The 24,908-nt window shown below is 31.0% G+C and overlaps 4 protein-coding genes across 4 annotated transcripts; 3 read left to right on the top strand and 1 right to left on the bottom strand.

The window, feature by feature from the left end:
• Window positions 1–3,479: 3,479 nt before the first annotated feature.
• On the bottom strand, window positions 3,480–5,376 carry LOC137825800 (ethylene-responsive transcription factor RAP2-13-like). Its single transcript, XM_068631589.1, has one exon. The coding sequence runs from the start codon at window positions 4,789–4,791 to the stop codon at window positions 3,808–3,810; it is 984 nt and encodes a 327-aa protein (XP_068487690.1). The 5' UTR covers window positions 4,792–5,376; the 3' UTR covers window positions 3,480–3,807.
• An 11,576-nt stretch (window positions 5,377–16,952) lies between these two features.
• Window positions 16,953–17,912, top strand: LOC137825275 (uncharacterized). Its single transcript, XM_068630948.1, has one exon. The coding sequence runs from the start codon at window positions 16,953–16,955 to the stop codon at window positions 17,910–17,912; it is 960 nt and encodes a 319-aa protein (XP_068487049.1).
• A 141-nt stretch (window positions 17,913–18,053) lies between these two features.
• LOC137825274 (uncharacterized) lies at window positions 18,054–20,555 on the top strand. Its single transcript, XM_068630947.1, has 3 exons — window positions 18,054–19,195; window positions 19,278–19,488; window positions 19,863–20,555. The coding sequence occupies exons 1-3, from the start codon at window positions 18,054–18,056 to the stop codon at window positions 20,553–20,555; spliced, it is 2,046 nt and encodes a 681-aa protein (XP_068487048.1).
• Window positions 20,556–20,688: 133 nt separating this feature from the next.
• LOC137825273 (uncharacterized) lies at window positions 20,689–22,768 on the top strand. The gene is made up of 8 exons (XM_068630945.1): window positions 20,689–20,818; window positions 20,924–21,184; window positions 21,272–21,513; window positions 21,608–21,820; window positions 21,900–21,992; window positions 22,093–22,194; window positions 22,327–22,422; window positions 22,649–22,768. Exons 1-8 carry the CDS (start codon window positions 20,689–20,691, stop codon window positions 22,766–22,768), a joined length of 1,257 nt encoding a protein of 418 aa, XP_068487046.1.
• The last annotated feature ends 2,140 nt before the right edge of the window (window positions 22,769–24,908 follow it).

Below are 24,908 nucleotides of genomic sequence, written 5' to 3'. Positions count from 1 at the left end.
AAAAAAATTACCTGAACACATTGACCATACCAATACTTTTTTTACACTCACTTAATCATATATATTGTTATTATATATGGTGAGGTTGTTGATTTTTAAATAAATTCCCTTAAAATTTGAGTGATATAGTGCCAAAAAATTAAGCTCATTAGTAAATTAAAAAATAGTTTTGAGATATATGTTGCTGTTGTAATTGTGAAGAAATTGCTATTGTGCGATAGATGTGATTAGCTTTATCTTGGTGCCAAATTTCCCTCCTCTATTGTATATAAGTGTTTGCACCTCCTTTCTAATTTTTTAGAAGTTTTAATTTCTCAAGGCTCTTCAATTTTTCAATAACTTCCAAAATCATACTCGGTTCTTTTCTCAAATGATTAATTCTTTTACCTAATTTGGCTTCAACCTGATTTGGTTTTAGTTATCCCTATTCAAGTTCTTAGTCTTGTCATCAATATTGGCCTCAAATAAAAATTGATGGTTAAGGACTGTTTCAAGCTTTTCTAGCTAGTTGAAGAAGAAATTTTCCTTTCAGAGTGTCATTTTTTTTTTTTAAGACCGTATTAGTTATATTAGTACTGACAGCCATCAAGCAATGATTTAAAAAACTTAATGCAAAAACAGAGTAATGATACATTAATCAAACAAAAGAGAATTTGGCTTAACTCAACCACTTACTGTCCTTATATCTACTATCTAATAATTGTCAATTTTTTCTTTTTCTAAGTATGCAAGTTTTTCTATGAACAATTTTGTAATACTTTTTACCAGAAAATTAATCCAAAATTTATCTACATAAGCATAAAATATTGGAATACTAAATAAAATAAAAAATCAATAGAAAATATTACTTCAGATCATTGATATAATTCAAGGAAGACCTAAATGCATACAACATGATAAAAGAAACTCAATTTATTTATCTGATAGGAACAATTAGTTTTATGAATTTTTTAATCAAGCAACTTTATTATTTCTAAGACTTTCATTATCTCTTTAAATAGGAAAATGAGGAACGGTACCTTAAATTTTAGCTTATTCAAAAACCTTATTATTTCTTAATAGACCAAATTAATTTTCACTTATAAGTTCAAATCATTTTTCTATTAGCAATCTAATAAATTCATTAAATTAAATTACTTATATTGAATTCACCTAAATATAAATATGTATTCTATATTAATTATTAAAATTATAAAATTTATAACATAAATATATATATAACATACTAATTAAAAATAAATATTAAAATAAATAATTTAAATAATTGGTAGTTAAAACATTGGTAGTTAATTAGATGTTAATTTAGAAAATTATTTATCAACAATAGAAACTAATTCAGAAACCAATAATTTTTTAGTCTCTAAAATGGTCTGTAATTTAGTTAATATAACAACTAATAATTTTTTTTTCTAACATTAGTTTATCAAACTAATTATTTTTTATTTATAAAATTAGTTTATATTTATAAATTTCTTATAGTGGTAGAGAAGAATTCAAATCGAATCGGGTCTCATTTAATCTTTTACCAGACCAATGAATGGTATCAAAATAGTTCAAACATAGTCAAAAATAAAAAATGTTAGCATCAGATTCTTAAACAATGAAACTTTATTATGAAAGCTGAAGTATCAAACAATAAAGTTGTGAAATGCAAGTGGTGACTAGCTCATCTCGATGACTACATGTGCAAGGCTCTTAGTTTGTCCAGGGAGGATTTAGGAAGTTGAGTATATCAAGATGTTATATCAATTTTTTTTAGAACAATTCTGATTATTAAATAGTTTATATAATTTTGCTTTTGAACGGGTTGAGTAATTTAATCAACCTTAAACAAGTATTTATCATATCATCACCTTCATTAATGAAATATAATGGGGTGTATCGATTGAGGTGAATGGAATTTAGACACGATAGGTATATCATTTTGTGTGGAACTTGGTTGTGTCTAAGCATAAGACATTTTCTTTACTAAGTTTGTTCATTTATTCAAAAGATTTTTTATAATTGTCCCTTATATTTATTATTTTTTTTAACCCTCTTTATTGTTTTAATGTATAAATAAGAAGTGTTATGAATTATCTCTTTCTCTCTTATAAAGATTGGACAAGATTATTAACTCTATTATTATTCTCTTTCCATATATTAATAATTTAGCTCGTACATAAGTACTTAAGTAGAAAAATATCGTAGTCAGCCCCAATAATTAATTTTAAGGATAATTTAAAAAAAATCTTATAACCTGCTGGTTAACTCACTCTAGAATGAGGAAGGAAGAAGTTCACTAAAAAGTTGAAGGAGGTTAAAGAAAAAAAAAAGTGAATTGATTAATAAGTTTAATTAAAAAAAATACAAAAAAATAATGATTGTGTCATTAACAAAAAAAAAAAATCAAACCTCAAATACTAAAATACTAAAATAATAATAAAATATTTAATATAATATTTTTTATTAAAAATATCAAATTTATTAGATACTTGAAACTTAATTAAACAGAATGATAGTAATTTATCCTAGTTGAATGTGTCATCTTTTTAATACATTCATCATCGACATTAGCTAAGTTTTAGCCCAAGAACTTTTCTCTTTTAAGAGTATATGGTTTAGGTTTGCATCTTAATTCAACCTATAAGAAAGCTCTTTTTATAATGTTGATTTGAATAAATAAAAAAATAGTGATTGTTAAGATTTAAACATGAGAGAATAATCTAACTGAAAAGACTACCTCATTCACCTAAGTACCACATTCAGATATACTACTGACACTCCTACAGTAGCTAGTAAGCAAGATAGTTAATCCATGATATTATAATGTTTGTGGAACAATGAGACAATTTTTTATTTAAAAAAAGTACATATGGTTAGCACCCTTTCACTTCGGTTGCGGTGTGGGGAGAAATGACATCGTGCTTCATGTGAAACCAGTTTTGTTTTGTATCGATTTGTGAAGATAAGGACAAAGTTTTTGATAATAGTGAGGTGGTGTCTCCCTCCCAACCAAGGTTCACTGAATGGAATTACTGGAAGAAGGTGAGTTTTTACGGTACGTGAATAGATTCCATGCTGTGTGCTTTTTGGGTTTAGTTCAATTTCCACCTTCCAAGATCTGTGAGAAAAATTTGATTACTCTTGTGAAAATGGGAAGCCTCATTCTCGATCTCAAGGGCTTCTGATTTTTGAACCTAAAATCTGCGTTGAATAATTCCGACACCTCTCACATGGATCATGTCTTGCACCTTAGACAGAAATCAAAACGGACATTATTCACATGCAGAGTACCAGCGTGAGTGAGTGTTTTATTTTAAAATAATTATTGTTTATGAAATTGAATTTTGGGAAATGCTATACAGTATATGCACCATAAATAGATAGAGGTTCATCTGATAGTTAATCCAGCTGCTCTTTTCTGTGTCAGTTCTGGATTGATTGAAACAAGAAAGTAGTATAATTATTCAAAATAAACTAAAAAAACACATATAAAATGAGATAAAATAGAATTGAATTACATAGTAGGACGAACACCAAAACATGGACAAAAACCTAAGTCATTCTCCCAGGCCAAGCAAGAAAAAAACTAGCTGACCAGGGCAGAGAGATTTACAACATATTGACACAACAGCCAATATGCAAATGATAAACAAAAATAAAAAAAATAAACTAAAACCTAAAATAAACCCAATAATCCAAATCCTACATGCAACACTGCAATCTTCAAAAATTCAATTGCAGCATAGCCCTACCACCTAGCACTAGACTAAATTATTATTATTATTATTATTATTACCCACAAAACATTTAAAAAACATGTCTTCAGAGAGAATCCCAATCGATCTCATAAGAAGGAAATTTCTGCAAGTTAAAATGTGCAGAAGCATCTTCCCATTGCGGTTCGCTGACATCAAAGGTGAGATCAGAGAGCGGAGAAGAATCCACAGAACCCTCACTTTCAGGGGACAGAGCAGGTTCGGCTTCAGGCTCAGGCTCCGCCTTACAACAAAGGTTGGGGTTGGGATCCTGGTTCGGATTCCGAGCCTCCTTTGGAGCTGCTTTTGACTTCTTGGATGATGACCTGGCACCCTTCTCCGTCTTCCCCTGCTTCGGCATTTCGGCCAGGCTCTGACAAATAGCGTCGAGCTTAGCGTCCACCGCCGACTGCAGAGGCTTGTACTCGCCGAGCAACGACCCTTTGAGGTTCGGGAAGTTGAGCCTGGCGAAGTCGCCTCGGAGTCTGTAGGCGGCTTTGTCATACGCCAAAGCGGCTTCCTCGGCAGTGTCGAAGGTTCCGAGCCAGAGCCTGGTGCGGTTCTTGGGGAGCCTGATCTCTGCCACCCACTTTCCCCAATGCCTCTGCCTCACCCCGCGGTACAGCTTCGCGGGCTTCGGAGCCCCACCCACTTGCTTCATTGCCACGGGCTTCGGGCCAAGGAAGTTCAGGGAAAGGGAGGACTGGCTCTGAGCCTGCATCTGAGCCTGGATCTGAGAAACCTGAAACGGGCTTAGGTGGTTGAGCCCAACAACAGAACTGGGTTGCTGTTGAAAGCCTATAAGGGTTTGGGTTTGGTATAGGTAGGAGGAGGAAGGGTCTGTGTAGAAATTGGGGTGTGGAGGGAGAGAAAGAGGGTAAGGAGAGTAGGAATAGGAAGTCGAAGTTGAAGGTAAAGCTGAATCTGAAGATAACGAGGGAGTTGAGGAAGGACTTTTCATAAAAGGTTCTAGAACTTCCATCAGCTCACCTGTGAATGGATCCGACTGAACTTGTGGTTCTCCGTTGTACAAATCCATCATAGCTGCCATACAAAATTACCAACTACACACACAAATCAAAGATAAAAATTCCTTTCCAATACTCCAAATTTCGAAAACTCAAAAAGCTTGGAAGAGGTTTAAAATAGACAACCTCTTTAATCCAAGGAAAATTCAGAAGAAACAAAAAAAAAACAGAGCTTTGAGGGATAAAAAACAACCCTCGTGGCTGACAAAAGAAAAGAATGATTTTGAAGTAAAAAAAAACTGAAAGAAAAAACCTGGATCTCGATTCTGAAAACACCTGGCTTTCGAGAAATCCTTTGAAGTTTGATTCCGTGAGAGAATAGAGGCAAACCCAAAAAATCACGCGCTGAAAGACAGATGATTAACAGAAAGGGATTCAGAGAAGCGGGGAGTTACAGAGGGGGGGGAGGGGAGAGAGATAAGAGAGAGAGGATTAGAAGAAGTGAGAGGTGCAGAAATTTTGAAGGAGAAAAGGGAAGTGAGAAAGAGGAGATTTGTTTGGTGAGAATCTCTCGTCACTCTTGTGGATGAAAGTGTGGATGAAAGTGGGTGTGGTTATATAGGAGGAGGGAAGTTGAATATGAGTGTTGATTGGTGAAGTAATTGAAAAGTGTAATGGCAGTAAGAAGGGGTAGTTTGGGTGAATTTCGGCAGCAACCAGAACAGCTAAGGTCTGATTAACGTGGGAGCCAATGACTGAAAGACACGCGCCGCTGGTTGTCTGCACACGACACGTGGCCGCTCCATCCTTCAGGTGTGGCTGTCTTTAACGTTCATGGGAAGCCAGTTTGACCATGTCTTTGCGCGTTCACACCTCACTCTCCATTCAATTGCAAGCTATCTTTTTTTTTTCTTCCTCCGGTTTACCAGGTAACTTTCAATATATATTCTTTTTACATCAAATTTTTAACTAAATCATTTTTTATTCTTTTATTTCATTCTTTGTATTTTATACAATTTTTAATTTTTTTTAAACTTTCTTATAGTCTTTTAATTTTAATTATTTCTTTTATAACACTTAATTGTGCGATTAAAAGAAAGATGTTTATACCTCTCAAATTAAAATTTTCTTATTTTTTTAGTAAATTATGAATTATTTTTAAAAGCGTTTAATGGATGAAACTGATATCCGTAGGTTTATTTGTTTGTTTATTTTTAATAATAATTGAGTCCAAACGGGAAGGGGAGAAAAATGTATACTACAATGACTAAAGAGATATAATAAAATTTTAACATATATATTTATTTGGCTTTTTATTTTCGTAATATATATTAATACATAATTTTTTTCTTAATTTACACAAACTAATCACGTTTTCCTCGTATAACAAAAATATTAAGCTCGGCTCACACTTTTATTGCATTCCCATTCACAAAGAAGCACCTTCAAGATGAAGAATTTAATTTAATAATTTATACAAAAATTAAACAAATGTGATTTATTATATTTTTTTGGATGGAATAAAAGAGAAAACAAGTAAAAATAAAATTATTTAAATTCAAAGAAAATAGTTAAAAAAAATTGGAATATATTTATTTATTAGTAAATATATTTATAACATAATCAATTACATAAAAGATATAATTGTAAATATTTTATTAATATCTAATACATAATTAATTATGTCGATATATATAATTATTAGTTGTATAAGTTTTGTGTAAATCTTACTATGTTTATATGAAAAAAAATCATATTCGTTGTTTTTTTTATACTTTTTAATTATTTTATTTTGCTTTTCATATTTTGTATATCTTTCTTGGCTATCGTTTTTCGCATATGTCGTAGAGTGAATATGTGAACGTAAATTTCCATGGGCTCAAACATTTAGCTTTCAAACAAATTCTAGTTTGTTTATATATCTTTTTTTATTTTAAATTTAAATTTTGAAGTAACTTTTAAAATATAAAAGAATTGAAGAAAATATGAGTCCTGGGCTTTGTATATATGTGTGTATTTATATATATAAAGAAGACAATTAAATTTTAAATTAAATGTAAATTTGGATATTTTTAATTAAATTTTTATTAAAAAATATTATATTGAATATTCTAATTTTTATAATTTTTAATTGAATGTAAAACTTAATTTTAATGTAGATTGGAGTAATTATCATTGTTATATATTGTATCGTCATTACTTATTACTCATCTATGGATAATCACAAAAATAATTTATTTAAATATTTTTAATTTAACTTCTATTAAAAAATGTATTATATTGAGTGTCAAAATATTTATAATTTTATTTGAGTATTTGTTGTTAATTAGTGTGATTTAGCTATTTAATTTTTTTAATTTCAAGCAGATCAATATGAATTTAGAAAAAAAAAGTTTGGAGACTATTTATATAAAAAAATATCGTTTCTTTTTATAAATTAAATATTAAATATTAAAATCAAAATCAAATAAATAATGTGAAATACACCAAACAATATAATTTGCTAAAAATAATTAAGATTTCAAAATTTTACTTTTTTTATTGTTCAAGATTTTATTATTATGCTTTAAATTGTAAATTTAAACCGTCAGATCAATTAATTGACAATAAAAACTTAATTAAAAAATATAATTTTTTTAAACTAATAAAAATTGAATTATATATTTTTTCATATATCATAAACTTAAAATTTAACTAAATAATTTTTTATTTTTCACATAGATACAGCTATACCAATATATAAATATCAATATAGGAGATTCTCCATTATAACCGTTATTTTGTGTTCACAATTTTTGTCCGATTTTATCATTATTTAATATATCTCATTTTATTAGTACAATGGAGTATTTTGTCATTTCATATGAGTTACTTAAAAAATAAAATTACTTTTGAATTTTTTAAATTAATATTAATGTACAGTTTTTATAGGCATATTGACTTCCACTCTTCCCTTAATTCTTTATTGTAAGGCAACAATAGGAAGAAAGAGATAGCATATTCATTCTCACACATCAAATCTCTCATATCAAATAAAATAACCTCTATTTTCAATCACTCTCTTCACTCCATTTCAAGCAACTATATTATTTGGTAAAACCATTATTCTTTTATATCTACAATCAAGTCAATATTAACCTTAAAGTGAACATCATCACATCCTCTTATATCAAAACTATCAATGAAAGAAAAAAAAAAACTTGAAGAAGAAGAGAAACTCAAATCAGAGAAAAAAAATAAGTTGTTTAATCAATTCATCATTTTTCTTTTACATATTATTTTTTGTTTTTCAATTTTGACTTATCCAAAATTATTTATGTATGTATGATAAATTTTTATCATCGTAAAAATTAAATAAATGAGAAAAATGTGGATACACAAAAACACAATAACGTTGTTACGCATAGGTATCCACTAGGAAAAGTAATGAGAATGGAAAATAACAGTTACATAATTCAAATTAAAAACAAAAATAAATAACATAAACTTAATATATAAAAAAAGTTAAACATAAAATAGAACAAAAAAAACTATAAAAAGAACTTAATTAAAAATAATTAAATCTATAAATGACTTTAAACTTACTTAAGTTTATTAAAAGTCTTAAAGCACACTTGAACCAGCAGGATACGCGTTAAGACACACTTGAACCAGCAAGAATAGTCAAGGCGCGTGATGAGAAGTAAGGAAAGTTAATAAAGAGGGTGAGAGAGAATAGAAAAGTGGTTGATTAATGTAGCAAAAAATGTTCAGAAATTTACTCATCTTCATGGATTATAAAATTAAGATCAGATTGTTATAAAATCTCTCTACTTTAATATGGAGATGCATAAAATTAAAAAAATTAGTTAAAAAATGAAAAATTATTTTTCTGTTTTGAAAACATCTCCTTCTGTAATTAAGTAAATAATAGTTTATTTAAATAGAAATCTTAGAAAAAAATTGAATAAAATAAAAATTATAAAAGGGTTTTACAAATGAAGTAATAAAGAGGAGTGAAAAAGGTGTAGTAGCAATAAATATAGAGATGATAGGTGGAAGAAGGAAGGTTTGACTTCATGGTTGCATGCAAAGGGGAAGAAGGAAGCAACAAGGGATGGAAGGAGTAGAGTAGACTAGAGTGTGGACCCTTCATTGCAAGTTCCACTTGCACCCTAATTTATATATATTTAATTATATAATAATGTGTATTATACATAATATATTTAATGCATATTATATTTTAATATTCTAGATGGTGTAACTCATATTTCAATTTAATTGAGATGTGAACAGTAAAAGATAACAGAAGAATTTAAATCAAACTCTTTAATTTATCAGTTATCTAATTTTTTAAAAAAAATTGTTAAATATTTTTAAAAAAATTATCATATAAACTTTTTTTTTTAAAATAATGCTTTTTTCTATATTTTGATAATATTTTTAATAATAATTTTTTGTCTTTAGAAACAAAATCGCAGTTGGTGTTTTGATCAAAATTAATGAATTAACATATAAAAATAATATTACAAATGTATTAAACCAAATTATAGACATCCAAATAAAATAGCATAATTTTAAAATTGAATTTGTTTAATTCAAAATAAAAATATTATTAAAAGAAACCAATATTATTGTTTATTGCATTCCAACCGTTAAAATAAAATATATGCATTTACCTTATTTAGAAATAAATAAATAAATTATTTGGTTTAATCACTTGCCTTAAAATAAGTTAACCATATTAGTTTAAAACAGATTTTTATTTTACTTTAGTTATTTAAAAACAAGTAAAATTAATAAAAATATTCAATCTATTTGACAATTATAGCAAATTCTTGCAATATAGTAAACTATTTGAAAAACATTGATTCTACCCTCTTAATTTTGATTTTGTGGTATTATTAGATCATACAAAATTTATGTAATTGCACCTAATCCATATGTTTAAATTGATTGTATATGTTTTTAGTTATTTCATGCAAATTTACTCACATCCTCCAACATGGTGACACATCACATCATAAATCACCTTCTATTTATTTTAACACTCTAAACATGGTAACACGCCACACCATAAATCACCTTCTATTTATTTTAATAACCATTATCATGTGTTTTATTTTATTTTTTTAATATAAAACATGAAGTGTCTCCTATTCACGATTTGTTCATACACTCTTTTTTTTTTGTTTAAAGAATACATTTAAACTCTACAGTCTCAAAATGTTCCTATTTAGAATCAATGAAAATTAGTTGATGGAAGAAAGATTTAAAAAAATATAAAATAAAATGAGAATTAATCAAAACATGTTTGAATCATATAATTTTAAGAGAGAGGAAGCAATTCTACATTATTTTTTCTAATGTAGTGAAACCTTTTAATAAAGATGTTTTTTAATTGATAGTGAAATGAAGCATTACTAATAGATGATATTAATTGAGTAGGTTTCGAATTGAGAAGTTCACTAACCAACAATACACTAGTTGCAAAGTTGAGTACTTTGTGAAGGAACATATTAATTAGTTTAGTTGAGAGTCACACAAGTAGGCATATTGGTCAAAATTGATGGAAATATTATTTGAGAAAGCCTTCAATAATGTGAAGGAGACATTTAGGCTACATTTAATTTAGTATTGAGCTAATGTAACAAAATAAAAATAAAGAATGGTTAAATTTGATATTAGTTAAGAAATTAAAAATATTTTTTTATTGAACAACATATGAAAATGATTATAATATCATAAAAAGTATACTGTATGTCTCTTAATATATCTTTTTTAAAAACTTCTTAATTTAATTTAAGTGGTCTTGAGTTTCATAAAAAGAAGTCACATGTAGTAAATGGATAAGTAGTGTACATGTTTAACCACTATCTAGAATTTAGGGGTACGTAGGAATTAAAGTGGAGTAAATGCATAACCACTCTATATTATCTTCGTTTATAATAATTAAGTTCCAAAACATTTACAAATTATAGTTTTGAGTAAGTTTGATTTTATGTTTTAGAGATAACGTTTATGTATAAATCAAAATGGAATTAGAATGGAATGAATCACGTCATTTTGTATAGAAAATTATCCATTTAAATAAAATTAATGTATCAATATAAAAGGTAATACATGAAAAATAAATAAATAACATGAAATAAATTTGATAATGTTATTTTAACAAAAATAAAAATATATAATCAGTATGATTTATAAACAAAATAGTTTCCTATAAGCACGATAAATAAATACGATTATAAGATATATTTTTATTAGTATATTTAGAGAATATTCTCAACTAAGTACTAAAAAATAAATACAAGAAGAAAATTGACAAAGAAGCGATTGATTGATGCACAAATCGCAATTATCTCAACCGGTAAACGTTGCTATATAAATTTTATAAAAGTATAATTTCCAATAAATTATTGTTCTAGACAATGTCACTTAGTTATATTTTATATCTGTTCATATGCAGGTAGAAGTCATATATATTATAACATATAGTTGAAATTATCTTGAAGTTTAAAAATAAAAACATTAAGAATTGAGGGAGTGTAAGATTAATTTTCAATTATTTATTTAAAAAGGTAAAGTTCTTTAAACAAATTTTATATCTGCACGTGGGTGCTGCGCAAGGCAAGCACTGTAATTGCGGCGAGTGTGGGTAATATTAGACCCAAACGCTGATACGTAAAGTGTGAAAGTGTGAGTGAAACGCCATGCTTCATGGCACCTTTATTGTTGCGTGGAATACACGGTGTGTAAGAAGCGTGAGCGCAGACTTGATGCTTCCATGGCACTCAGCCTCCAAAATTTGCTGGTTAAGTTAGTTGAACAAAGAATTGAAATGGTGTGCCACAAACAACTCAAAAACACAAACAGCTTCTTTTCATTCATCACTCTTCTTCCTACTAACATGGCTGCTAATGCGTGCGTATTCTGCTTCTGCACTTCACACTAAACAACTATTAAAGCAGATTCCATTCATAACTTGTCAACACACTTCTTCATTCATTTTCTTTTCTATTCATGTCTACTATTATTACCACAAATTCAACTACACCACGTGACAACAATAATTACTCCCTTTTTCTTTCTTATCAATTATCAAAAGGAGAATTCATTCTTCCTCCATACACCTCCCATTCTTTCAATTTCATATATATAATTATGTACACACCAACTACCATACTATACCATAATACCCTATAAGAAAAAAATTTAACGAGGTTATTTATCGAACGTTGTTGGAGATCCCACATCGACTAGAGATAAGGACATTTCATAATATATAAGTGGGTGCAAACCTCAATCTTATGAGCCGGTTTTATGGGGTTGAGTTAGGCTTAAAGTCCACTTCGTAATATGGTATCAGAGCCATTTCGAGCCTATCCTAGCGAGTATTTGTTGGGCTTATCAGGCCACCCGCTATCGGGCCGCGGACCACCCATAATATATAGTCTCACGCACGAGCTTCTATCTATCACTCTCGGCGTGAGGGGTGTGTGTTGGAGATCCCACATCGACTAGAGATAAGGACATTTCATAATATATAAGTGGGTGCAAACCTCAACCTCATGAGCCAGTTTTACGGGGTTGAGTTAGGCTTAAAGTCCACTTCGTAATAAAGGTTAATATAATCTTGGGGATTTATTTAATTAATGAAATTATTTTAATTTCCTTTAGTTTTTAATTCTTTTAAGTTTCAAAGGTTATTTTAGAACTTCAATAAAATAACGGAAAGTTTTTAAATCTTCATTAAATTTTAAAAATTTATTTTAAAACTTCAGCAAAATAATGAAGATTTTTTTAATCTTTCTTAAATTTTAAATGTTTATATTAAAATCTTAATAAATAACATATGTTTTTTAAACTTTCGTTAAATTCTAAAGATTTATTTTAAAATGTTAGTAAAATAATAAAGTTTTTTTAACCTTCATTAAATTTTAAAGATTTATTATAGAATCTCAATAAAACACTTCATATTTTTCAAACTTCAATAAAAAAATATAATTAAATCTATTTATAAATAAATAATTAAAAACTACATAGTTTTAATATATTTTATAATTAAATTTTCTAAAATTTTGAAAGTGTAACTTTACATTACAAATAAGTTTTCTAAAGTTTCAAACATTTATTTTAAACACTCAACAAAATAACCTTGGATAATAAATATTTCAATAGTATTTGCATATTTTTTATGATTGATGATAGTTAGTTTATATAATTCCTAGTTTTTATTGTTACGAGCTCATACTTCAAAAAACCTGACTTATTTTGTTTTACCTTTTGATATACATATATTTTATGTGAAATTTTAGTTTTAGTTATAATTAATAATATTTAATTCTCATAATTTTGAAATATTTTAAATTAAGGCCTTTATTTTAAAATAAATCTAATAATTAATTCATTGTGAAAGTGAGAAGTAATAAAGTTAATTTCTCATCGCAATATGTTTTTGCAATATTTAGCCAAGAACACACATGACTTTGAGGCCCGCATCTAATAGATAATACAATTATTTAGGATATATAAAACACGAAAAAACACCAATTGTTGTCGAGCTAGGTAACAGTAGCTTGTGACCTAAGTTGGGACAGTAAGATGATGGAAGAATGAATATTGGAGTAAGAAGAAAATACACTACAAAAAAACTTGTATAATGCGGCGGTTTTAATATGGCGGTTATTAATAACCGCCACAATCTGCCGTATAATACGACATTTTAGTAACCGCCACAATGATCCTTTAGAATATGGCATTTTTAACCGCCATAATTATCCTCCAAAATAAAATTCCCGCTTTTGCTTTCCCTCCTATACCATTCCTCTTTATTTTCATTTAAAAAAAAATTAAAAATTTGTTAAAAATTAATTTTGTTTTTGACCAGCCTTTGGACCAGCCTTGTCTCCCACTCTTTGGACCAACCTTGTCTCCCACTTTGGAAACCAACTTCTTCTCCCTCGTGTCTTCATGAAACCAGCAGCATTTTGTCTTCCTCTTCTTTGGAAACCAACATTGTCTCCCACTTTGGAAACCGTCTTGTAGTGTCTTCATGAAACCAGCACCTTCTGTTCTCCTTCTCCGCTAACGCAACCTTCACGACCCACGAAACCCTCAGGCGAGCTTCACGAAACCCTCTGTCCGCCATTGCCGCTCCGCTCAAGGTTGTTCCTCTGACCTTCAAGAAACCCTGAGTCCGCCATTGTCGCCTTCGCGCCAGGTTTTTCAGGTCTGTGCTCACGAAACCCTAAACCTCTGTCTTGGGAGTGTATTTTTTGAAATTGTTATAGGTTAAAATCGTTAGCAGATTTGGGATTCTATATAGATTAAACAATGTTGCCATGTTCTATTCTAATTCATGTAACAAAACAACTTCACTTCTAATAATTATGAACTTCAAAATATTACCTACTAGGAGACGTTCTGGATCTAACCCGTGATTGTGAGAGGCATTTGCTCGGGCTGAATGAATGACCTACAATGTGTAGGATTTTAAAACAAATGCTACCAATTTTGCTTTACCATATAGAAGGTAATAGAATATAACCTTTCTCTCCACTGAAAATGAATATAACTTGAATCTAAATAATCATAAATTGTTGTGTTAAATGCAGACAAAATTGAAGTACGAGTGAGGATACTTTAGAATTTTATATTGGTCTTATAATTGGGAAAGTTAAAAGACAACTAGTGTTGCTACCTGATAGACAGTTTTTGCTGCTCGTTTTATTGTCAATTCCAACTGCATCAATGCATCTTTAACAAGCATGCCACGAACCAGAGCAGCAACTAAGTTGACCTTCTTTGGACTCTAAAATGCCACAGAAGACAGGGTATATAAAAAGTGTAATCAGTCAGATATGAACCAGACCCTTAAACAATCAATTAGTTTACACATCAAACCAAGGAAGGTATTCCAATAGCTTAAAAAATATGTTCTAACTTGTCTGCAAAAGTTGATAACAGATACTGAATATAGCATTATGAAATAAAGCATTACAACTTTTTAATACTCCTATTATAGCTATGCTGAATATACTTGTGATGATACTCTGATACTTGTTTATATTGCCAAATCAAATCAATGGTTTTCTTTAGCCTGCATTAGTGCTTACTTGAAAACCAAACGCACAGATGTGTGGGAACATTGAAGGTTAGAAATGGAGAGATAAAAAAATATAGTAGATACAGTCAAAGAAAGAGTGGTAAGTAGAAGTAGGATGGGGAACTATGAAACTGGGGGGCAAGATGGAATATAATTATTTGAATGTTATATAGAGACACGTTTTAATATTTTTATTTATCTAACAGATTAGGATCATTTGAACACCCATGGGGGCAAATGTCCATAGATTTAGCTCCTCTAAAGTGAGAGGAATGCAATTCAGCAATTGCTGATTAAAATATTGAAAGTTGAGATTGTAATTAACTTCAGAATTTGTTACTGTTGGAATCACTCCTGACTTACCTAAGTTACAACCTCATTGGGGATTGCCTAAATTGTTCTCAAAGGAGATATGACTAAAGTAGAGTATATACTCGGGTGCAAACCTTGATTTATAAGTCATTTTTATGAGTTTGAGTTAAACTTATACCCAAAGATTAGAAATTAGACATGTACTTGATTTTGTCACAACACTCAACTGTTGATGGTTCAATCAACAGTTATAACTACACTTTATTGGCTTTGTTTTGCTACCTAAATGATGATGGCTTAGTCTCACATTGTTTAGTGATATGACTAAAGTACAGTACACAAGTGGGGTGAATCCAAACCTTGATTTACAAGCCAGTTTTATAAGATTAGGTTAGAGTTATACCCAAAGTTTAGGAGTTACACATGCACTTGATTTTGTCAAAACACTCAACTGTGGATTGTTCGATCAACATTATGTGTACTGTATTAGCTTGGTTATAGAAGTACAAGCATTGTTTAAAAGTATGTCATTTGGGTTTACATATTCACCTCTTTTTCATCAGTATTATGCCATATTTATATATATATATATAGCAGTTCTGAAATGATATCAAAGATGGTGCAATTCTTGAGTTTGGCAGTGGCAGTTGCACTTGGAAAGATGAAACTAGTCTAGTCCAACAGAGTACAACAAATTCTTTTACTTTCTCCACTCTCGAAATGATTTTAAAGGAAAAAAAAACAGTTTCCATAATAGCATGCAGTTGAATTAGTTTAATTCATAAAATAAAATTTATTTCCTTTTTAAAAATATTTTTTGGCTTGTCAATAGCACCCCGTGGAGTAGTGCAATCACAGAACAACATTGTGGAGCGGCTAGAGAATGCTACAAATTGAACATTTCTAAATACATTCATCACATGCATTATACTGAATGAATAAAGTAGGATCTGTTTCACTATTTAAGTAATTAAAATACTTTTCCTTCGATGTTGCCATGTCTGGTATATTAAATGTTAAAAGTTTTCATTTGTACTTTTTGGCACTTAAAATTGGAATCATTTCATTCAAAATTCGTTCAATATATACTTGTTCAGGTCTACCAAACATGCTCTTAATGAAGGAATACCAACTATTGCATACAAGAAAACCAAAAGCAAACAATCATGAACACTGATATGCATCTCAAACCTGCTTTATTCCCTTTAATATTGCTTGAACTTTTTCTGGCTTAGTAACAACTTTCTGCTTCTGATCTTCACCTTTTGAACTACCCAAAGATGAAACTGGGACTAAAGGTGACAAAACAGGTGTTTCCTCAGATGAATTTGCCAGTAATGGAGTAGTGCTTGAAATTCCCTGAAACGGAAATAATCAAGTAATAAAATAAAAAAGATGAAGTTAAGAAGAGGGTTAACTACAAAAAGCAAGGGTTCATGTCTTACTTCAACTTTTATTATATATTAGCCTTTACAGACTTAGTTTCATTAATTTGAAGATGACCTGCACGTACTTAAATTTTGATTGCATTGTGTTAGCTTATAGAATGATAATGGTTATTTATAATGGTTATTTGATAATGATTATTTATAGAATGATTAAGAAATTCATAGAGACAACAATTGATCCAAACCAACTTGCAAATTGGTTTGGATCTAACTTTATATTCAACCATCCAGATTTGTTTTGAAGCGTATAGATTGGTTGTATAATTAAAATTTTGTTTGTGTGACCCATAAAATTTACCAAAAGCTAGTTTGGTAAATGTAGGTTCTGATTAACTATTTTATGTAGTTAACACATTTATGTAAGTAATTTTTTGTTATGGTGTTTTGTTTTGTAGTCATGCCAATTGATAAAAGTTGGATTTCTAAACCACGAAACACCATTGAATATGCAAATGGTTTGAATGAATTTTTGGAATTTGCATTTGGACATGCTAATGGTCTTGTCATAAAGTGTCCGTGTTCAAAGTGTGGTTTCAATAAGTGGCAAACAAGGGATGTAGTTCAAGAACACTTAACATGTAGCACTTTTCCTCAAAACTACCAAACTTGGTATATGCACGGTGAAGGACTAAGTGGAAATGAGTCTGTGGTTGTTCCAAGTGCGCATGTCATTGAAGATGTCATAGAATCTCATAATCCAATGGAAGACATGTTGAACGATGCATTTGGGTTTGTGGGGCACCACGATGATCACATTGATGAGGGTACTCAAGATGATGGTGTACAAGATGATATGTTGCATGGTGAAGGAAATACAAACTTTGATGCGTTGTTGAAGGACAATAATGAACCACTATATGAAGGTTGTACCAAGTATTCAAAGTTATCATTCATGTTGAAGTTGTATCATATAAAATGCATGTGTAGAATGAGTGATAAAGCAATGACCATGATTCTAAACTTGCTAAAGGACGCATTTGAACATGCTAAGTTTCCTAACTCATTTTATGAGGCCAAGAATGTGATTAACAAACTTGGTCTTAATTATGTCAAAATACCAGCTTGTCCAAAAGATTGCATGCTATATTGGGGTGAAGAGAATGAAAGCTTAGAAGAATGTAAACGGTGCAAAATGTCTAAGTGGAAAGATAAAGATAAGAAACAATATGCAAAGATCTTGCGTTACTTTCCATTGAAGTCAAGATTGCAACGATTGTTTATGAGTTCTAAGACAACTGAACCTATGACATGGCATGCATCAGAGGATAACCAGGATGGGTTGATGAGGCATCCTAGAGATTCTGAGGCTTGGAAAGCATTTGATGTATTACATCCAGAATTTGCAAATGATCCTTGAAATGTACGACTGGGCTTAGCTAGTGATGGCTTCAACCCTTTCGGAACCATGAGTACAAGCTATAGTATATGGCCAGTAGTCCTCATCCCATACAATCGTCCTCCTTGGGAGTGTATGAAGCAAACCTCTTTTATCCTATCCATGATAATTCCTGGAAAACAAATGACAGGAAACAATATTGATGTATACTTACAACCACTCATAAAAGAATTAAAGGAGCTCTGGTTCGATGGAGTGCAAACTTTTGATTATTCGAAAAAAGAAATGTTTACATTGCGAGCGGCTTTGTTGTGGACAATTAGTGACTTCCCTGGCCTAGGCAATTTATCTGGATGGAACACGCACACTGGTCTTGCTTTCCCAACTTGTAACTTTGACACTGAGTCTTCTTTGTTGTATAGGGGCAAATACAGCTTTATGGGACACCGTCGATTTTTACATAAAGAACATAGATTCAGATTGAGTCGTTCTCTTTTTGACGAAAGAACTGAACTAAGGGAAGCACCAGAACATTTGTCAGGGTCAGACATATTTAAACAAGTTGGAAAACCATTAGAACCTACGGATACAAGTAAAAGGGGTCGGGGAAAGAATGTTCTTGAAGTTGTTGGAGCAGAACAATGGAAAAAGAGAAGTATATTTTTTGATCTTCCTTATTGGGAGACGAACTTGTTACACCATTGTCTAGATGTCATGCATATTGAAAAAAATGTTTGTGACAATGTTTTGTATACATTACTCAATGACCCTAAGAAATCAAAAGATAATTTAAAAGCCCGAAAGGTACTTAAAGAAATGGGTATAAGGAATGAACTTTGGCCAGATGAAAGAGGAAGATTTCGGCCAAGTGTGTTTTCATTGTCAAAACCAAAGAAAAAAACGTTTTTACAAACACTGAAAGATGTGAAAATGCCAGATGGATACTCGAGTAATATTTCAAGGTGTATTGATTTGAAAGCTGGAAAGATTTTTGGCCTTAAGAGTCATGATTGTCATATTCTTATGGAACATTTACTACCCATTGCCTTACGTAATGTTTTACCAAACAATGTGACTGCAGTGATAGTAGAACTATGTTCATTTTTTCGACAATTATGTGGCAAAAGTTTAAGCCAAACCGAACTTGATAAACTTCAGTCCCGCATCATTGAAACTCTTTGCCACATGGAAATGTTGTTCCCTCCTACCTTTTTTACAGTTATGGTGCACTTAACTTGTCACTTAGTTGGTGAGGCCAAACTTGGAGGCCCGGTTCATTATCGTTGGATGTATCCCATAGAAAGGTAAATGTTTTTGGCACACATAGATTTTGAAGTTTTTTTAAGCTTCATATTTGATTATCCTAATTGAAAAATTATTTTATAGGTATTTGGGACATTTAAAATCATATGTTCGAAACAAGGCACAACCTGAAGGTTCCATTGCCGAAGGATACCTAGCTGAAGAGGTTCTGACCTTTACCTCTGAATATATGGAAGGGGTTGAGACAAGAAGTAACAGGCCTTCACGTATGGATGATTCTTGTAATACAAATATGCCACAATTGAGTACCATTTTCCCACCAATTGGTAGAGTAGTAAGTGCCTCTTCAACTTTTGAGTTGTCAACCATGCAAAGAACTCAAGCACATTGATATGTGTTATTTAATTGCCCTGAAGTTACCCCTTTCATTCAGTGAGTGTTAACACAACTATAAATTTAATTATATTCAAAATGTGTCCTTAATGGAATCATTAGTAACACATTGGTTATGATTATTTTCTTAGGGAATTTAAAAGTCATTTGCGAAGGAGGTTTAGAGGGAGAAGAATTTCAAATATAGAGATAGAAAGGATTGTTAATAAGGATTTCATGAATTGGTTTCCTCAAAGGGTACGTAGAAACTGTTTTTATAATTGTTTTATTAAAGTTTGTAACATATGTTCACACATTCAATCCTTATTTTTGTAGATTAATAACCCAGACATTTCAAGTACAGTGTCAAATGATCTTAAGTATCTATCTCAAGGTCCGACTCCACATGCTAGAAGATTTTCTGCCTTCAATGTAAATGGATTCAAGTTTAGGACCGAAAGTCGAGAACATGGGTTAAAAACCCAAAACAGTGGAGTTTACTTAACTTCATCAACATCATGTGTTGCAAGTATGGCTGATCAAAACATTAGGGAAGCGGATTTGGCATACTATGGAAAATTAGAAGATATAATTGAGCTTAATTACTATGGTCGTTTTAAAGTGACATTGTTCAAATGTAAATGGGCTGACACCACTAGAGATAGGGGGCTTAGAAAGGATCCGTGGGGTTTTACTTCTATTAATTTTTCAAGATTAATTCACATGGGAGATCGTGAGGAGCATGATCCATATATTGAAGCTTCACAAGCTGAAATGGTATATTATGTTAATGATGAAGTTAACAAGGATTGGAAAATTGTCGTCCACTTGAAACCACGAGACTTGTATGATATGGGAGAAGGAGATAATGAAGTTTGTGAACTGGAACCATGTCCACAACAAGATTTAAACCATTTTTTCAGCGAGTCTGAACATTTGCCATTGTTTAGGGATGATGAAGATGATGAATTATTAAACGAGGATAACAATGATCACGGACTTCATGAAAATGACTCAATGTCAGAGTAATAATAAGCTTGGTCTGTTAATAAAACTGCACATGTATGGTTATTGTTAGTTGCACATCTATTTGATTATGTACTTTGATATGCATTGTTATATCTTGTTTTTGTATTTTATTCTTTCCTTTTTATGTGCAAATATGCCTAAGCCTAAGAGGATTAAGAACTTGCTTAAGGCAATTGGTGGACATAGTTCAGACACATCTGTGAGGAACTATGTTCAACCTAATGACACGCCTCAAACTACACGTCAACAAATAACTAAATCTGGTTAACCACATATTGGATCTCCATTACCACAAGCATCTGGACATACACCACCACAAATCTCAAAATCTGCACAACCACGAGATTTACAACCTACTTTTGAATCAGCAGCGCTACCACAAACTGAGTCTACTCAACCACCAATCTCACAATCTGCACAACCTGAAGGCACATCTGAGTATGCACAACCACACACATCTGACTCTGCACTACCACATACATCTGAGTCTACACTGCCACATACATCCGAGTCTACACAACCACATACCCCTCAATCTGCACAACCGCATACATTAGAATCTGAAGCAGAAAGGGTGGCACCAAAAAAAGGCAGACATTCAAACCACTATTGGTTTGTTGATACTATAGGTAAACATATGTTAATTTTGTTGTTGTGTTTTTCTTTTTCATTTAATTACTTTCATTGCAGATACCTTAATGTATTATACTTTATAGATGAGCATGGAGTTACTCAGAAAACGAAGCTCAAGGTTAGGGATGCTCATAATTTGCCCATTGGAACACGTGTGGTTGTCAACTATGATGATAACTTTCAACCCATTGGAGAAGCATGTGGTTTGCTTGCTGGAGTTTGTGGACAGCTAGCAGCAAATCATATATTGTTGCCTATAAGTTTTGAAAGTTGGTCATCTGTGCCTGATACTTACAAGGATACTATATGGGAGAGTGCACTGAAGGTAATTGACCCTACATTCAATAAAACATTAAATATGTACATTCTTATTTCAGTTTTTGAATATATATGTGGACTAACAATTGTATTATTTGAAGAGTCGTTTTTGCTTCATGGTAAATGAAGATCTCGCTAAGAGAGATGTTATGTTCAAAATTGGCAAATTGTGGAGGGAGTATAGATGCAAGCTCTGGAATGAATTCTATGACCCAGTGTTAAGCAGAAATGACTTGATAAAGAATGTTCCAGATGGTCTTAACATGGAGCAATGGGCTATATTTGTGGATTATCGTCTCAAGCCTTCCACAGTGGTACATACTTTTCATTTCATATATTTCTCACTCAACTTGATTTTAAATTTGCAAAAACTGATTTCATTTTATTGTGTAGAAACTGTGTAACAGGAATAGAGAGATAAGAAAGAAACAAACTATTCCTCACACTGGTGGAGCTATGGCATTGTCAAGAAGGAGGGATAATCTGGTATATTTACATATATGTAGCTTTGTGAATTTGGCATATATTTTGATTTATAATATATTATGTATTTTTGTAATTATATTATCCTTTTTGGAATGTATAGAAAATTGAGACTGGTAGGAACATTGGCCGATCTGAGATGTGGAAGATCACACACAAGAGGAAGAATGGCACGTATGTTAATGATGAAGCTATGGAGATTGGGGTAACTTCTAATTATATCAGTTTTGAACCTCTCATTTTCTTCTTTATGTTGAACAGAGTAATTGTTTTCTGTATATACTATTTTTGAGACATACTATTTTGGATTTGGATACTGATTTGGATATTGTTTTAGACTATTTTGGACTATTTTAGATACTGTCTTAGACTGTTTTGGGTTATTTTGGACACTGTCTTGGACTGTTTTAGGAACATATTGTCTCTACCATGGGTATATATTGTTTTGGACTGTTTTGGATTGTTTTGGATTGTTTTGGGCTATTTTGGATACTGTCTTGGACTGTTTTGGGAACATATTGTGTCTGCCATGAGTATATACTATTTTGGACTGTTTTGAGCTATTTTGGATACTGTCTTGAATTGTTTTCGATTGTTTTGGGAACACTTTGTCTCTACCATGAGTATATATTGTTTTGGACTGTTTTGAATTGTTTTAGGCTATTTTGGATACTGTCTTGAACTATTTTGGATTGTTTTGGGAACATATTGTCTCTATCATGGCTATATATTGTTTTGGACTATTTTGGACTGTTTTGAGCTATTTTGGACTGTTTTGAGCTATTTTGGATACTGTCTTGAATTGTTTTCGATTGTTTTGGGAACACTTTGTCTCTACCATGAGTATATATTGTTTTGGACTGTTTTGAATTGTTTTGGGCTATTTTGGATACTGTCTTGAACTATTTTGGATTGTTTTGGGAACATATTGTCTCTATCATGGATATATATTGTTTTGGACTATTTTGGATTGTTTTGGCCTATTTTGGATACTTCCTTGGACTGTTTTGGACACTGTTTTGGGAGCATATTGTCTCTACCATGGGTATATATTGTTTTGGACTGTTTTGGATTGTTTTAGGCTATTTTGGATATTGTCTTGGACTGTTTTAGACTGTTTTGGGAACATATTGTCTCTACCATGGGTATATATTGTTTTGGACTGTTTTGGATTGTTTTGGGCTATTTTGGATACTGTCTTGGACTGTTTTGGGAAGACGAACATTAAAGTTGGTTGCTTCCATTTTTATGTAGGATAAAATTGATGAGTTAATGCTGGAAAATCCAGAAACTGCATCACATATATCTCCAAATGATCCTGTTGGTGTCATTTTTGGAAAGGAGCATCCAGGGAGGGTCAGAGGACTTTCATATGGAGCTTGTCCTACCCTTGCTTTCAAGAAATCCACAACAAGGGTAAGCAATATGAATAATGGTTCCTCTAGTGGTGGGTCTTCAACAAATGTTGAAGAAAAGGTAGAAAAGATGGCAACATAACTTGCAGTTGTAAGGAGCCAAATGCATACTATGCTAGCCTACATTGCTTCTAGACCAGACGTGCCGGAACATTTTGCTGCAATGGCAGCAAATTTGGTACAAGCATCTATTAATGAGGTATAAATTACTATACTTAAAATTTTATTATAATATTGTTTTCATTTATTTTTTAAAAATTGTCAATTAATTTTAAACATATTTTAACTTATTCCAGGCACCGGATGTTGCTAGTGGTGCTCCATCACCAAACCAGAATATAAGATCAAGTGGAGGGAGTAAGACAAATTAGGATTGAGAATTTACTTGTAATATGTTTAGAAAATGAAACAATTTACATTTTGACAATTTAATTTACTTGTTGTTTGGATTAGTTTGACATTATCAACTTTGTTATTTCAATGAATGAATGAACTCATCTTTTGATTATTATATTTCTCAATTTTAAATATATTATGAAATTAGTTTATGTTATAACTTAATTATATATATTATGAAACATAATATCAAATTAATTAATATTATAAAATCAAATTATAAAATAGAATTAAATAAATTATTATAAATATTAAAAATAAAATTAAAGTTTAATTATAATATCAAATTAAATAATATTATGAAATCAAATTATAAAATAGAATTAAATAAATTATTATAAATATTAAAAATAAAATTAAATATTTAATATTCGAATTATTACAGTTATAAAGTGGCGGTTAAAACTGCCACTATTTACGTAAGAATTGGTTTACCCAATTTTAAAATTACGACATTTATAACTGACATCAATTGCACGCTTAAAACCGCCACATTATACAATGCATACTATGGCGTCTGCTACAACGGTTCTCATTTGACCGCCACATTAAACTTTGTGGCGGCAAGAATTCTGGCGGTACGCAATACCGCCACAGACGTATAATGCGGCGGTTAAAAACGCCAGTTTTTACGAAAATAACCGCCGCATTATACACGTTTTTTTGTAGTGATAATGTCTTATTTAGTGTTTCTTCTCCTTAGATATAATGGACATAAGTGTGGTTGAATTGTGATTTCTTACTAGGACTGTCATCGATGACCATTGAGTATGTGCTGAAGAGCAACGTGTCTACGGTGGAACAGAGAAATCAGAAGGATTGTTAGAGATGGTGGGAAATGGCGTTGAAGGTTATTTCAAATGACAAGTCATTTTACGAAAACTTTGAAACTCATGGTATTTTACGGAGGTTCTTAAACCCATGGTATTTTACAGAAGTTTTGAAACCCATGATATTTAATAGAGGTTTTGAAACCCATGGTATTTTACGGAGATTTTGAAACTCATGGTATTTTATGGAGGTTCTTAAACTCATGGTATTTAACATGGGTTCTGAAAGACTTTTCCCGAGGTTTAAAAAAACCCCAGGGAACATGTTCCCCAGTGAT

The sequence above is a fragment of the Phaseolus vulgaris genome, chromosome 8 (assembly GCF_000499845.2).
Source record: "Phaseolus vulgaris cultivar G19833 chromosome 8, P. vulgaris v2.0, whole genome shotgun sequence".
NCBI lineage: Eukaryota > Viridiplantae > Streptophyta > Magnoliopsida > Fabales > Fabaceae > Phaseolus > Phaseolus vulgaris.
This window is presented reverse-complemented; position numbering and strand designations above follow the sequence as displayed.

Coding starts and splice junctions, on each gene's coding strand:
- LOC137825800 (XM_068631589.1), bottom strand. CDS start 4,791: ATGGCAGCTATGATGGATTTGTACAACGGAGAACCACAAGTTCAGTCG.
- LOC137825275 (XM_068630948.1), top strand. CDS start 16,953: ATGCCAATTGATAAAAGTTGGATTTCTAAACCACGAAACACCATTGAA.
- LOC137825274 (XM_068630947.1), top strand. CDS start 18,054: ATGATAATTCCTGGAAAACAAATGACAGGAAACAATATTGATGTATAC. Junction 19,196..19,277: donor TGGATGTATCCCATAGAAAG/GTAAATGTTTTT, acceptor ATTATTTTATAG/GTATTTGGGACATTTAAAAT. Junction 19,489..19,862: donor TCCCACCAATTGGTAGAGTA/GTAAGTGCCTCT, acceptor TTATTTTTGTAG/ATTAATAACCCAGACATTTC.
- LOC137825273 (XM_068630945.1), top strand. CDS start 20,689: ATGCCTAAGCCTAAGAGGATTAAGAACTTGCTTAAGGCAATTGGTGGA. Junction 21,514..21,607: donor TATGGGAGAGTGCACTGAAG/GTAATTGACCCT, acceptor TATTATTTGAAG/AGTCGTTTTTGCTTCATGGT. Junction 22,423..22,648: donor ACATATTGTCTCTACCATGG/GTATATATTGTT, acceptor GAATTGTTTTAG/GCTATTTTGGATACTGTCTT.